This window comes from Toxoplasma gondii, chromosome VIIa (genome assembly GCF_000006565.2).
Source record: "Toxoplasma gondii ME49 chromosome VIIa, whole genome shotgun sequence".
Lineage (NCBI taxonomy): Eukaryota > Apicomplexa > Conoidasida > Eucoccidiorida > Sarcocystidae > Toxoplasma > Toxoplasma gondii.
This window is the reverse complement of record NC_031474.1, coordinates 4,341,154-4,355,207: the sequence shown is the minus strand read 5'-3', so window position 1 is coordinate 4,355,207 and position 14,054 is coordinate 4,341,154. Positions and strand designations below refer to the sequence as shown.

At 53.6% G+C, this 14,054-nt stretch overlaps 1 protein-coding gene across 1 annotated transcript; it reads right to left on the bottom strand.

Annotated features, from left to right (window-relative positions):
• Window positions 1-1,722: 1,722 nt before the first annotated feature.
• On the bottom strand, window positions 1,723-12,863 carry TGME49_282040 (hypothetical protein). The gene is made up of 9 exons (XM_018781886.1): window positions 9,434-12,863; window positions 8,757-8,895; window positions 7,884-8,379; window positions 7,096-7,293; window positions 5,441-6,590; window positions 4,636-4,881; window positions 4,001-4,393; window positions 2,992-3,857; window positions 1,723-2,490 (listed from the first exon to the last, which is right to left on the bottom strand). The coding sequence occupies exons 1-9, from the start codon at window positions 12,377-12,379 to the stop codon at window positions 2,436-2,438; spliced, it is 6,489 nt and encodes a 2,162-aa protein (XP_018637464.1). The 5' UTR covers window positions 12,380-12,863; the 3' UTR covers window positions 1,723-2,435.
• Window positions 12,864-14,054: the final 1,191 nt, after the last annotated feature.

Genomic DNA, 14,054 nt, shown 5'->3' with positions numbered 1-14,054 from the left:
CGTGGATGATTCTGTGCAGCTGAAGAGAATGCAAAAAACCCAGGAGAATTATGAGGCACGAGTCGCGCAAGAGGAGATGATCAGAGCGAGGACAGAGGCCCTTGTTGCAAAGTTAGAGAAAGAAGAAATGGAACTGATACAGCGATTGCAGAACACGCAAGTAACTCTCCGCTTGCCTCTCTGCTTTCTAGGGCTGCTTCGACAGTGAGGGTTGGGATTCAGTCTCAGCGCTCTGCTCAGACTACACAGGTGATTTGATCAGAGAGAAAGAAGGTGACAACGCAGCCTGTCATGGACATCCTGTCTTTTTGCTGCGTTGTCCTTCCTTTTTCTACGCTGCCAAGATGATTCAGCGCAACGCATATCAACAGCTTGATGAGGCCCTACGCAAGCCCGCATCTCATCCGGGACCTCCCAGACCAAAGGTGTGGAATGTTTTGGGGGGAAAACAACAAAGAAGCCTACATTCGACAATTTCAGAAAAAAAAACAGCACAGGGAACCGTATCAGGCCCAGATACATGCCACTGGGACGACATGTAACCGACAACTAGACCTATATGAACGCGAAGCGTTTTCTTGTGGGCGGGCACATCTGTGTTCACGAGCATAGCCTGATCGATGATGGTTCCGCGAAGCAGAAGTGCGACATGCACTACAGAAATTCTTTCGTCGCCAGAGAAGGGTCTTTTCTCGATGAGATATCGACAAGAGGCCCTGCGTAAATACATCGGTTTTTCCGCCACGCAGACCGAGAAGGGAAGCACATGTGATAGATGTCCTTCTTCTACTGAATCATCTAGCTGGCATCGCGTCAGCTTCGCCGTAGGATCAATCTGCCTTTTTCATTTAATTCCCTGTCACAAAGGATTGACAACGCGCTTGTTTGGTAGATGGCTGTTGCTGCACTAAAACCTCACTCGGCACAGCGGAGCCTTGTTGTGCAGGCCACACATTTTATCATCACGACGCCCAAGCAGTCATACCCTGCTTCCATTTGTTGTGTTGTTCAGGCTAACTCCAAACCAAGTGGCTCGACTAGCCCCGGCGGCCCCGCTCAGGTCAAACATGGCCCACCGTGATGACGCTAAATACGCTGCAGACATCAGCATGTTAGATTCTGCTGGCTACAGGTCACCCCTCCTATCGCGCATCCGTTAGCTAATCCAGGTGTAGGCGGACGACAGTTCGACTTAAAAGGGTGGACGTGTTATTCTCCTCGTGAAAGAGCAGATAATGAAGGATGGCGCTATCGCACAGATGGAGAGTTACGTTAGTCATGCTTACAAAGTTCCTATTCTCCGTACGGCTCTTTCGTGCATGGTTGAACCTACGGATGTGCGGGCAGCACAGACGTGACTTTTAGCAGATTAGAGCTATGTAAATCGTGGCCCAAACTGTTTGGTGTGTGCCTTCGGCGTGCGCATGATCCTCGTAACATGAGGAAGCCACCACCTACGAATATGAGATGAAAACCGAGCGCATTTCTCCCTCTAAATAGTAATGTGGGTGACGACGTCGTGTTCTCGAAGAAGCAGAACATTAACTCTACCGCGATGATGAAGTGCCTACCAAGGCACTCGAGACATTTGATCCACTGCATATCCGGCAGAAGCGTCTTGCCAATATTCGGGAAAAAGCTTTCCATTTGCCTGGTGATGCGTTACTATCTTGTTATATTCGTCTCTTCTTGAAGCTCAGCCGATACTGAATCTTGAGTTGTCATCGTTGGCTCAACGATATTCTCTATCAGAGCAACAGTTTCCGAAGAACGATTTCGGTGCCACGTTGTAGACGCAACCTTTTTACAAGGGTCGGCAATAGATGTACCGGTCGTCAACACGTTCACGAATGGAACACATACAGCCCTCTATACCATTCTGCTGCAGTGCGTGCGTCGTCGAAAATGAAGCTGGCAAACTTAGCATTGCACCTTGATAGGCGTGGGGCATTTGTGTTCACGTTATGAAGTGAGGGTGAAAATTCGAAACCCACAACAATTTCAAACTGGACACATGAACACCGGCACACCTGCGTCAGAGTAGTGGAAATTCGTGAAAGTTCTGCTTTTACACGTTGAAGAAATCTCCATATGACACTTGCTCCTCGCAACAAGATCACGAGTCTGAGTGACAAGAACATGTCTCCAGCGCCCCCGTCTGAAACATCGCCATGTTTGGGTTAAAAAAAAGGAACCTAAGGGTGCCTTCGCCATGCTGCACCCGACTTCTCAAATTGGGAGCAACCTGACCCTAACGGAAGCATGCCTCGTGTGATAGCATGCTATCCTCGAGTTCCCTGAAAGCACCACGAGATTTGCCGCTTTGTTTTCTTATACAAACCAGTTGCCAGTTCTGACGTATGATCTCGGTCAGGAAGGAGCACGTTGACTTATGGTGCTTCGGCTATGCACGATCGAAGCATCGACTGTCCTTCCTACCTAGCAAATACATAGAAAACCTGCCAACCTAGGTCCTTCAAAACACGGTCCCTGCAGACAAAAAAAAGCACACACACATGCGAGGCCACAAATCGAGGCACGGGGGGAAAGAGCTAACAGAAACCAGACCCCATTGTCTATGCACATAAGACGTATTCAGAAAAAGAAAGTGGTTCCACAGTGCCCTTCACGATGCTGAACATATCCCAACCAAAGCTGCCGCGCGCTCTCCTACATAATACGCCGTGAACAAGGGATCCCATCTACGACAGGCAGCAGCAGAGCGTCGGCACCATACACTCATTCCTACAAAGCCCTCTGTCCACCACTGTAAACTCTAAAGGTCTCACACTCTCCATACTGCCAGCAAGACGCTTTTGTCGAGTTGCTCTCAAAAGACACATTAACGTCGTCAATACGCGACATCTTGGCTACAAGCCATTCGATGCTAGTGACTGTTTTACTTGCTCTGAACAGCTCACAGAGCAGATGTAGCACTGGCAAGATATCAGCCACATGTTGATATGCTTAGTGTTTTGTCAATTAACCTACCGGAGCTGCTCATACGGTCCGAGTCTCCACCCTGATGAGTGCTCCAGGGCACTCTTCGAAACAATTGTAACGACATGCTTATTGAGGTCCGTGCGCATCGCATTTCCTTCTGTCTCCATCGGAGTCTGCTCGCGTGATCCTAGCCCTTCACCAGTTTCCGGCAGTGGAGCATCTCTCTTTGTCATCTGGTTGGTCAAATCCAGTTCCCACTGCAACGCAAAAGCGTCCTCTCCTTTGCAAGGCATTGTGTGTGAGCCATCATGTGCCGGACGGACTTTCCTTTCTGCCTGACGGGTTTGCAGAAGGCTTAAGTCGCTAAGACAAAGTGACCTATAGCTGCCCACGACAAAAATAGCGACAGGGCTCACATTGCCGGTTTCGGTGCCCAACGTGGATTCCTGACTGGAAGGCGAACGAATCTTCGAAGATCCCTGAATCGCGGACCAGATGTACACCTGCTCGTCCTCGCCTGCGGCTGCATGCGGCGCTCGAAACCCTTCATCTGGGACTTGCCACGTGTGAGACCACACTGGTTTTGGCGGTGCGAGCGTCGATCTAGAACACGACTCTATGAACGGTGGAAGTGCTTCAACTTCTCTGCCCTCCTCGTCTCGATCAGGCGATCGTGCGAGAGACGCTATGGTCCTATCTTTTTCCTCATCGGCCCGGGTTCCGCGAGGTTGCGTGTGGACTTGGCAGTCGACAGTGGCCAATGTCAATCCCGATGCTCCACCGGATGTATCTCTTTCCCCTTTCTCGAAGCTCTGATCGTCTCCGGCGATCGACGCTTGACTTCGAACCACGGGCCGATTGAAAGCCAAATCCACGGTGAATGGGAACGCGGGCAAGTCGTGAGCGCATACGAGCTGCATACAAGAAACAATCGATACCACACGCTTCACTGAGTGAACCGCTCTGTCACACCCTGGGAAGGAACGAATTAAGTCCCAGTGGCATAATGCCCCAGAGAAATTGTATAAATGTCCTATCCCGGAAAACACTAACTTACTCCTTTATTCTCGAGAGCCGCTGCCACCGCTTTTCGCGTTGCTAGGTCTCGCAGCCTTGTCGCCTCAGATGGAGAAGTCGCGATGGCCTCATCAGAGTCTCGTGTTCTGTTACCTTGCTCTCGCCACCCGCCTGTTGCGCCCGCTAAACCAGTTGCATGCGCCTGTTCGCCTGTTCGGAGTCCGTCGCCCTCTCGGTGCGCATCACTCGCGAGAGCGGAACGAGCCACAAGAGACCTCACAGAGAAACTAGCGGGTGAACTTGCACCGCCTACATTGCCTCCTGGCAGGATTATTGGACTCCCCTCCACAAGGCCGGCGAAGCGACCCAGTTCTTCCGGCTGCTGCAGATGCGGGTTCCTTAATGCATCAAGACGAAAGCATACGCCTACCACCTGGTGAAAAGAAACGAACCACAAACGGAGAGCACTAGCCTGTTTGTACAGACGCACCATGACAGGAGGCGCCTTTCAACGCTTCCAACATTAACTTTACCTTGAACCCCTCGTTTCTTCAAAAATACCAAACTCCTTGACGCAAGCATCAAGCTCTTCGGCAGAAACACGAGACAGTTTGGGAAAAGTCTACCTACGCGTTCTGAGCTGTAGGGATATGCTGCAGCTTTGACATTCCGTACCTGAAGCAGGTGCATAAGCGGGGCCGACACATTTAACGATGCTCCAAGGAATCGACGAATAAGCTTCACAAGCGCTCCCGGTTGGGCTCGGCACTCCGCATCCGCCAGGTGTTCATTGGCGGACCCGATGCTGAGACGGTGTTCGTCGAGCTCACTTCGCAGCGACGGGCGAACAGCAGGAATGCCGAGAGCATACGCTGCCCAGATGCATGCAGGGACCTCTTCGTCACTCAGGGCTCCAATGTGCTACAAAGAGCAAGAAAAAACGACGCTGAACAACCGTGCAATGCCATCAGGACACCGCGTTCTTTATAGTGTCATACAGCTGTTATGGTGGGTCATCGATTAAAAACAAGCCACACAAGAGTTTAATATGTCCACCGGTGCACCTATGTCGCTACCTAGTCGTATAACACATCCTATATTTTAGAATAGTCACTGCGATTTTCATTGGATGATGACTGATTCTTTTTCAGGTGCCAGGCTGTTTTGCCTCGTCGTGCACTGGGGCTAAAGGCACTTTAACCTCAGGAACTCAGTTCACTGTGCAAAGCTGCGCTACACGATCCGCCCGACAATGCAGAGTGCCAGTTTGCTCCCTGTGCGCATGCGCGACCACACCTTGATTCTGACAATTCATACACGATGTGAATACCACGTGATTCAAGACCACGCGTCACGTGGAATTACGCCTGTGTGACCCGGATACAGGCTGCATTGCAGGCGGCCCGCCGGAAACTAAACATTGCGTCAGATGCTAGCCAAGACTCAGCCTGTTTACGACTTCTGCGCCGTTTACACTTACCGTGTCGATGAGTTCTTCCAGAATGTTGGTCGCAGATGCCGCCTTATGGTTTCTCCCTGTGTCGTATTTCGATCTTTGCCCTGTCTCCGCGTCGAGCCAAACAGACTCTGGGCACCCAGTCGCCATCAGAGGATACGCTCCACCCCCACTAACTGTCGCAAGGCCGCTGAGAAGACCAGGAAGATGGCCCGCTGTAACTTCCGACTTTCGTCGCTCCAAAATCCGCAAAACCTGGTTGGTCAACGGTTTGCTGCAGCATCGCGAAAGCTCCAAACCTCGTAGCAGCACGACGAGATCATCGACGGAGAATAAAGCCAGGCGGCGAACGGAAGGTGTCTGCGATCGATTGCCTTTTTCGTCCGGGAGCCGAGACTCCTGTGTCCCTACAGAGTCTTTGGGTTGCCTTGACGCTGAAGTTGCTGAATCTGCCTGGTCTTTCTGAGAGCCAGACGAAGATTCATGCCTCGGAGTTGTTTTAAACAACGGAGCGGAACTCTCAATGGAGTCGTCTGTACAGAGGCGACTCCACCTGTCCTGTTGCTCTGCGCTCTCACGAATGTCTGTTCGTGCAGTTCTTGCATCCAGAGACATGTCGGTGCTCTTACAAATCTCTGGCTGAGTCGTAGGCAACAGGGTGCCTTCATAGTTACCTGCGTCGCCTGATGCTTTATCATCCGCGGCTTCTCCACGTACAGAGCACGTCAATGCCGGATCTGCCATCAAGGCTTCCACGCTATTTCTCCAGCGAGCCTCACGGGCGGCGTCGGCAGTCGCTGCCGCCGTCCCCTCTTTCTCCCCCTGTACAAAAACCGTTTTGCTGTCACCCGAAAAGCACACTGGAAAAGGCGACACTGCAGAGACAAACGAGGTAGAAACGATGGAGGGGGGGGAACGGGCGGTGAGGAAGGAGTACCGAGTTGACGAACTCAGACTGTCGCCTGCCTCAACAGCGGACCCAATGTCAGTTGGTGGCGAAGGTGAAGCTTCCTGGGCCGTTTCGCTCTCTTCTGCGCCCGCTTCTTCTAGTCGCTTCTCATTTAGTCTGTCCTCACGCCCGTTTGCAGCGATGTACTTAGCCGCCGTCTGGAGGGTTTTGTGCCATTCGACATCCTTGTCACTAAAGAATTCACGCATCGTTGCCAGGGGATTGCTGCGAGAACCGACACGACCGACATACAAAGAAGTCAGAAAAACATCCTCCATCGTAGGCGCTGGAAATCCCTTCCGAACGTGACAGGGTGCCGACAACAAAGGCGGAGTCTACTTCAGTGATAACTGCTAGGTGAAGCTGCTGTCACGCGTCCGCGAAGGTAACACGGAGCCGTGACGTCACAGTCCGCCTCGCTGCAGCGTTGTCCCTTCTCCCCTCCGTAGTCGAACTTCCTACTTTACCACGGTATGACGAATAACTGCCTATCCTCTGCAGAGTTGCCACAAACCAACGGAGCAACCTCAGAGACATCTCGGCCACTCAGGCCGACATAATCCCCCACATCTCGTAAAACTCTCGACCGCGGCTCTGCTTGGCAAACGGAGCAACTACCAGCCCCCCGGCTGAACTGCTCACGTAGCCAAAGATACATCCGCGGCCGCGCAGAAACTATCTAGGCCAGGAAGGAAATTTGATTCATGTGAACAACCGGTTTAGGACTTACGTTTCGTCGAGGAGAAGCTGGTGCAAACGCAGCAGCGTTGGCATGTGAACTGGCCGGCATCCGCGAATGCGACCCAGAAGAAGAGGCAAGAGAGCCAGAGCCGCCGGACTGCAATTTGGTAGCTCAGCCTTTTGGCGCTCTGCGTCTAGGAGCATAGCCAGCAGACGTTCGGAATGAACGGATACCTCCTGCATGTCCCTGAAAACGCAAAAACCATTCCCGAATTTGGCTGTCTCTTTCACACGGGGTCTCTGATGCTGAGAAACCCTACAGTCGACAGGTTTCGGCCCAACCGGAGTGCTTGTTTCTACTCGGACGCCCGCGAATCGTTTATCGTATACGTCGTCAAACTGTCACATTTGGCGACAACGGTACGACCCCCGCTTCTTCCCTAGAAGATTCACACTGAAACTGCCGGGAATGGAAACAGTCCTCGGCGCCAGACGATGTGATCCAAAACTCGCTTTCTCCCTCTGTGCAAGCGGCGCCGTCAGGGCAAAATTTTATCATCGCAGGGTGCTTTCCGATGGCTCTAGTATACTGTAACAGCGCCACTTCACGAAAAAAACTGTCACACAAGTTCTTTGACTGGAATGTGGACGCAGAGACCTAAGGGAAAAAGGCGGTAAGGGGCAGCATGGAAGCATGTATCTTGAGCAACGGCAAGCATCTCTGGTGGCACATGTCTCTCTATAGCACCCTTCACTTACGTAGCTCTAAATGTATCACACTCGGCACCCGCAGCCACGGGGAAGTGCACATGTTCCCATTGTAATCCCGGGGCCTACCGCGCTAGGGAAATCAGATGCTGCAGATGCATCCATCCGCGACCTTCTGCCTCGGCCCTGTCGACTATTGCATGCAACAAAGCTGCCTGCGGCACGCCTAACCGCGCAAAGGCTGTGGCAATCTCGCAGCAGAGAAGTGGAGACGATACTGTATCGATGAGCCGTCGCAGCCGTTGCTTTTTTCTCGACACAACGACTGGTCGCGAGGCAGACGGAGACGTAGTCACGACACTGCTTCCTGCACTGTCTTGCGCTTCTGCCTCGTCTTCCACACTGAACTTATCGGCTTCGCCGTCCTCTCCAGCCTCTTCCTCGGCCTCCGTGAGTGTGCCACTCGGCTCCTCACTGCCAGGTGCTGCTGCGGAAGATGCGTGACTCCCATCGAACGGCGTGTCGGCGACGCCTATCGGCCGGAGAAGATAAAGTGCGAAATTGTTGTACAGCCGCCAACCTGCAACGTGGACCCCTTTCTTCTGACGCTCCACGGGAATCCGAGCTGCAGCGAAACAAAAACCGCCCGACAATGCTGGGTATTCTTCCGTCTGGGGGTCACGGCAACTCGGAAGCGTCTCATCTCTTCTATTGTGAAACCGCAGAGCTCTTAGATGCCCGGTCAGCTACGTTCGAGGAGCGACGAAACGCAACTGCGTCTCTACAGTTCAACCACATCATACTGCGAAAAGAGATGGCTCTCCACTGATTCTCTTTAGGGCTTACCGTGATGCATCTGTGGACCTTAAACTAGCCACGTCTACAGAGTACACGTGAAAAGGCACGAGACCCTAGTGCCCCCAGTGTCAACACCATGACGCTTCGAGCGATAAGATCCTAGGAAGGAGTCCTTGCCTCTGTTCAACAGCGTCGCATCCTTACCCTTGTAGGCCGCAGTTGCTGCTGCCACAGTAAGCTCAGCGAAGAAATTTCCTGCCCAGCTGAAACCGAAGAGTTTCGTCACATGGCGCAAAAGGCTTCTTTGGGTACGAGGATCCCCGACGTCCAGTTTATGCAGAACCTGCAGAGGGGCAGCGACCCAGAATCACCGGAAGAACATGCGGAACGAGAAGGCGTACACAAGCGTTGAACGGCAGAGAGAGACCGGCAACGCGACTTCAACGCAGCCCCCCTGGCAGAGTTACGCTTCTAATGCCAGCCGAAGGATGAGCTGAGCGAGGAGAGCAGGGCTGCGAGGAGCGGTCGCTGGCACCACGCGCCTTGTTGCCACTTCTAAGGAATCAACAAGCAAGAAGCGAAACTCCCCCACGTAGTCGTACGAGACGCTAGAGTGGACGACTCGACCACAAAGCAGAAGCTCGCATAAGCGGCACCCGGTGACTGACACTTGAAACTTCCAGATTGTGAACTACTTCCCTAATGTCCCACCAAGGAGTCCAGTGCTTAGATCAGACGCAGCATCGACTTGATAGGCTGACCCGGCCGACCTGAAACTGTTATGAGTTTGTCGTTAACGTAGATCTGGTATTGCTCGGCAACCCATGTGGCTAGTTAGGTTACCCACACCGCCGGCAACCACTTTAGGTTGCGGCACTCACCATCAAAGCTTTTCCAGTGTATCCGAAGCGCATCATGATAGAAAACTTCCAGACTTCGCTTGCGATTCTCTGAGCGAGATCTTCGCCCTCTGTGTCTCCTCGAGGCTCTAAAACACCCTCTGCATACGCCGTCGGAACGTAGCCAAACTTCCCCGCCAAATCGGGCAAGTCACCCCACCTGGAACTGACAGTCAGGGCGGCATTGGATCGCGGACAGCTTAGTCCTCCGCTTCCAAAGAAATCCTTTCTATCTGTCTGAAACTCCGCTATCATTTCCCCTACATCAATCAGATTCCAGTATCGAAAATCATGGAGAGTCAAAGGCAGGTGGCGCTGGAGCGCCACTCCCAGGGGCCTTTGCCATACGTTGAAATACGCCGTGAAGGGTTCCAAGTGCGGGAGACGTTGCCTGTCTTCCAGGTGAGCTAGAGAGCAATTCTTTTTCCTGTGCTTGAACTCTTCATCCCTGCGATCTCTGCGAGTTGCTCTGTCGTGTTCGATCTGCCCTCTGTCTTCCGCATTTCCGTGCAGACGCAATGCGCGGCCCTCATCCAGTGCCTGGCGCGCATGCTGCTCACGCAGCCTGTCGTGATTGCGTTTCATTCTCACCAGCGCTCGACAGATATCTCCAACATCGTCGTCCGTGAAGAACTCAAATCGCTCTGCTAACCGTGCACCGGCCAAATCAAATACACGAAACACGGCCGCGGCGAGATGCCCTCTCACGAGAGATTCATCCACGCTGCTACAGACTGCATTTGCGCCCTGGAGAGTCGCCGCACTCGACACATCACGCTCAGCTTGCTTGGCTCGCGCCTCACTTGCGCAAGGGACACCGGGCGTCCGTCCACATTTTTGGTGAACAGGAGCCAGCGCCACCGCTGCGTCAAGGCTCGGGCGTTCGTAGAAAGCAAGGAACGAGCAGAGGCGCACGAGTTGTCGCTCGTCGATCCAAAAATGCTCAAGAGCCACACAGTTCAGAAGCAATGCGAGGATGTCCGGCTGCTGGAGGCCCAAGCGCCAGTAGGCTTCGAGCAGCGGGAGAACCGCAGACTCGTCTATCGGAGGAAGTCGCAACACCTCCGGCGCCACGGAAAACATCGCGGCACCAGAGGGCGCCGAAAGTGTGTGGACGGGGCGATGAGCGCCCGTGTTGGGCTGTAGGAGGGTGAAGTGCTTGGTGTTTTCTTCTTTATTTCCATCTCGCTCTTCAACCCCCGTCGCAGCTGAGGCCTCGCCGTCTGGAGGGCCAAGTTCTCTCCCATCTGTCGAATGCGGTGCATCACCGGAGCAGATGCGAAGTAACTGTTCAAAGAGGCGCTTCGCAGCCGGATGGGCAAGAAGCGGCTGGAGCTTCCTCAACTGCTTTTGACGTCGTTCTTCCTCCAGCTGGTGCGGCATTTGCTGGCACTCGAAGGGCAGGGAAGGGCTGAGCGCAGAGAAGGCCATGAGAACGGACAAGGCTTGGAAGCTTGTGGGTGGGTGGGCGAGGAAGGCAGAGGCCTGAATCAGCAGGGCGCGAAGAACAGCTGCGGCAAACACTCCCTCGTCCTCGTCGCGGACAGAAGACCTGCTCGTCGCCGCCAGGTCCGGAAGAAAGGGGACAACCTCAGTGAGGTACTCGGTCAAGTGACCTGCAACCAGTGCCGCGCCAGCAGACGCGAGGGATACAGGAGACACCGAGGGTGATGATGGGGAAGCCGGGACACGGGCAGCCTGCAGAAGGGCGCGGAAGTTCGGCAAGAGCGTCGGAGAGGGAGTCGTCTCGCCAGTCGCGCCAGTTCTGCTATCTAGACGAAGGACGACGAAGAAGGGAGAAGGAGACGGAGTCGAAGCAGCCGGCGCGACATCAGATGGTGCTTGAGAGTGCGACACGGCATCGCCTGGAGACACATGTCTCTCGGTGTGCTGCTGAGAGTGTCTCCTTTCGGTCGTTTTCGTCTTTATGTTGGGGGGCTTTCTCCCTCCCAGAACATCTCCACTCTCGTGATTCAGCCGCTGTCGGGGACGCGCGCCACTTGCGGCCCCGTGGGCTCGACTGCCCGCTGTCTCTCCATCCACGCTGCTGCCCGCTGGCTGGCTCCTCGCTTGGAGCTGCTTCTGAACCTCTGCAGGCAGTCGCCGGAGATGCAGTTGCCCGCTTCGCTGCAGACTTTGGATGCGCTGAACGAGTGAGGCATTTGCGAGAAGCAGCACTCCGCGAATGTCCGCGGCAGGCGCGGCAGAGCCGGCAGATCCATGCACTCCGTCTCCTCCCTCTGTAGCCGACAAGTGACCCAAACGGGCTCGCCGTTTCGGAAGCCACCGCTTCCAGGGCGGCAGCGCTGCGACATCGCATTTGGTGCGGATTTGGAGTCCACCGACTGGAGAAAAGGCAAGTTTTTGCAGAGCGAAATGCGTGGCAGCTGGGTGTTCTGTGAGACGCTGTGGCCAAAACACGCCACTAGGGGCCTCAAAAGGCCTTTTGGAACAGGACGACAGAGAAAAGGGTGTGGACGCAGGGAACGCGCCGCACGTTTGCAAATGATTTACTGTAGGACGCCACAGGGTGTGCCCACCTGGCAACAAAGGACGAGAAGGAACGGAAGAAGTTGAGAAATCCGTGCATTCACGTGGAGAGGTCCTTGCGATGTGACCGGCAGTCACCGCGTCCGGGGACGCTGAACTTCGTCGCTTGACGAAAATCTTGATCCTGTTAGACAGGTGAGAAGCCGCAGAGCTGGGAACAGAGACATGCGAACTTTGGAAGGGTGGAGAAGACGAATCCTGCAAACGAGAGCGAACAGATTCCCCAAGAAGGAACTCACATAAAGAACAACACTTGTGTGTATCCGGAAGAAGCCCCCCTACAGCGCTGCCCGCGCAACTGCGGTTTGGAAAACTTCGGGTGACGCTTTGCGGCCCCAAGCACCCCGAGGGGAAACTGACGACCACAGGGCGTGCCATGGATCTCAGTCATGAAGAAAGGGGCATGTTGAAATTCACAGTTTTGCGAGGAGGCTCATGCCTTCAAGCGAACAGACAGCAGGAGGCGTGCTGCAGAGGTGGATCTGATAGAATTTGACCTTTAATCCTAGAGGGGTGGGGCATCATCGTATTCCGGACGCGTGCAAGGACTCTTGCGGAGAAAAAAAGATTCAAAAACGAGTGGGAAACACAGCCATGTGGAAGGGGAAAGGGAGAATCCCTGTGAAGGCGGATTCCACGGGAATCTCACTGGAGCGGGTGAAACAGGGAAAGCGACGGAATAGCTCAATTGACAGGAAAACCTGTAAGCCAGAGCCGAGCAATGCGACAAATGTCGACGCACAAGCGCGCCGAAATTACCGGGGCGAGCTTTGAGTCAAATGTAGGTGGGCAGCTGGTGTTTGAAGGCATTGTAAATGCCCCAGAGAAGGGGAAAGCTCCGTATTCTTCCTCGGGTCGTGCGAGTCGCCTGTGGCGGCGCCCACACGCACATCAAACGAGGAAACGCGATTGATGTGGTTCAATGAGAAAAATACTTCTCCGCATCGTACAAACGTGTAGCTCGCACTTGAAAACTTCAAGTGTTCTCGTTCACCATAGTCTGAATAGCGTGGATTTTCGCTCAAACGCACATGCAGTCTCCGCAGCGTGCTGCGAAAAGGTGTCCGGAGGAGACACGCCCTGAAGACGGCTCTGAAAAGTGCCACGCGATGTCTTCGCTGTGCTAGTTTTGTATCAGTGAAAACAAACCAGGGGAAGGGGTGTTTACAAACAACATTTCCAAGTAAGTGGGTTTTCCTGCGTTCTGGACATGCCTCTGATTTAGCTACCTGGCTCTGCAGCGCCTCAGCTTTTGTGTGCTGTCAATGTCAGAACGCGTGGTCAGTGACCATTCGATCTGGTCGTTGCAGGAGACTGGTAGCGAAGCAGCGCACCTGATTGCTCTAAAATACTGCGAAGTTAAGAGCGAGAAAGCCGGCATTTTTTACTGAGGAAGGAAACGAAGAGGTGACGCACATAACCTTGGAAAGTGCGTGAAGCACACAGATTAAAGAACTCGGAGTCCAACAACTCTCTGCAAACACAAAACGGCGTAGCAGCCCGTTAATGTCCTCAATCGCCACGGTTCTTCCAGTTTTGGAAGAAAAGAATTCAGTTCCCCATCACACAGATATTTCCTGCTTTTTAGTGCCGGCATCTAAGACAACTACGCGCGGTTAGTCCTTCTGCGCGTAACGTCACGGTTATATTGCTTTGTCGCTTGCAGGAAAAACTCATGGTTCTGAGTACGTTAAGGCTACTATCCACAGCTACTCGTGGCTGGCTCGTGCTTAATTCGAAAGAGCAAACACTACTAGCTCAACTGATACGCTGGGCAGTCTGCCTAACTGCTAGAATTCTTCCCCGCCGGCCGGCCGTGAAGGTTATTCGTCCCGTGGGTCACTGGCGCGTTGTGCTACACGGTACCAACCCTGCTGTAGTTCGCCTTAATGTTTTTTATTGAGTGCGATCTTCAGTTGCAAGATGGCGTTCTATGGCTCTGAAGACGCATCTATGAAACCGCAGAGCGCTAGCCACAGGGAAGCTGAAACAAAAACACTGAATTCCACAGCCAGGTATTTCCGTATCTGCCACTGTGGCAGAGCCCCCTATT

Coding starts and splice junctions, on each gene's coding strand:
- TGME49_282040 (XM_018781886.1), bottom strand. CDS start 12,379: ATGGCACGCCCTGTGGTCGTCAGTTTCCCCTCGGGGTGCTTGGGGCCG. Junction 3,858..4,000: donor CGGCTCTCGAGAATAAAGGA/GTAAGTTAGTGT, acceptor TCTTGTATGCAG/CTCGTATGCGCTCACGACTT. Junction 2,491..2,991: donor GGACCGTATGAGCAGCTCCG/GTAGGTTAATTG, acceptor TTTTGTCTGCAG/GGACCGTGTTTTGAAGGACC.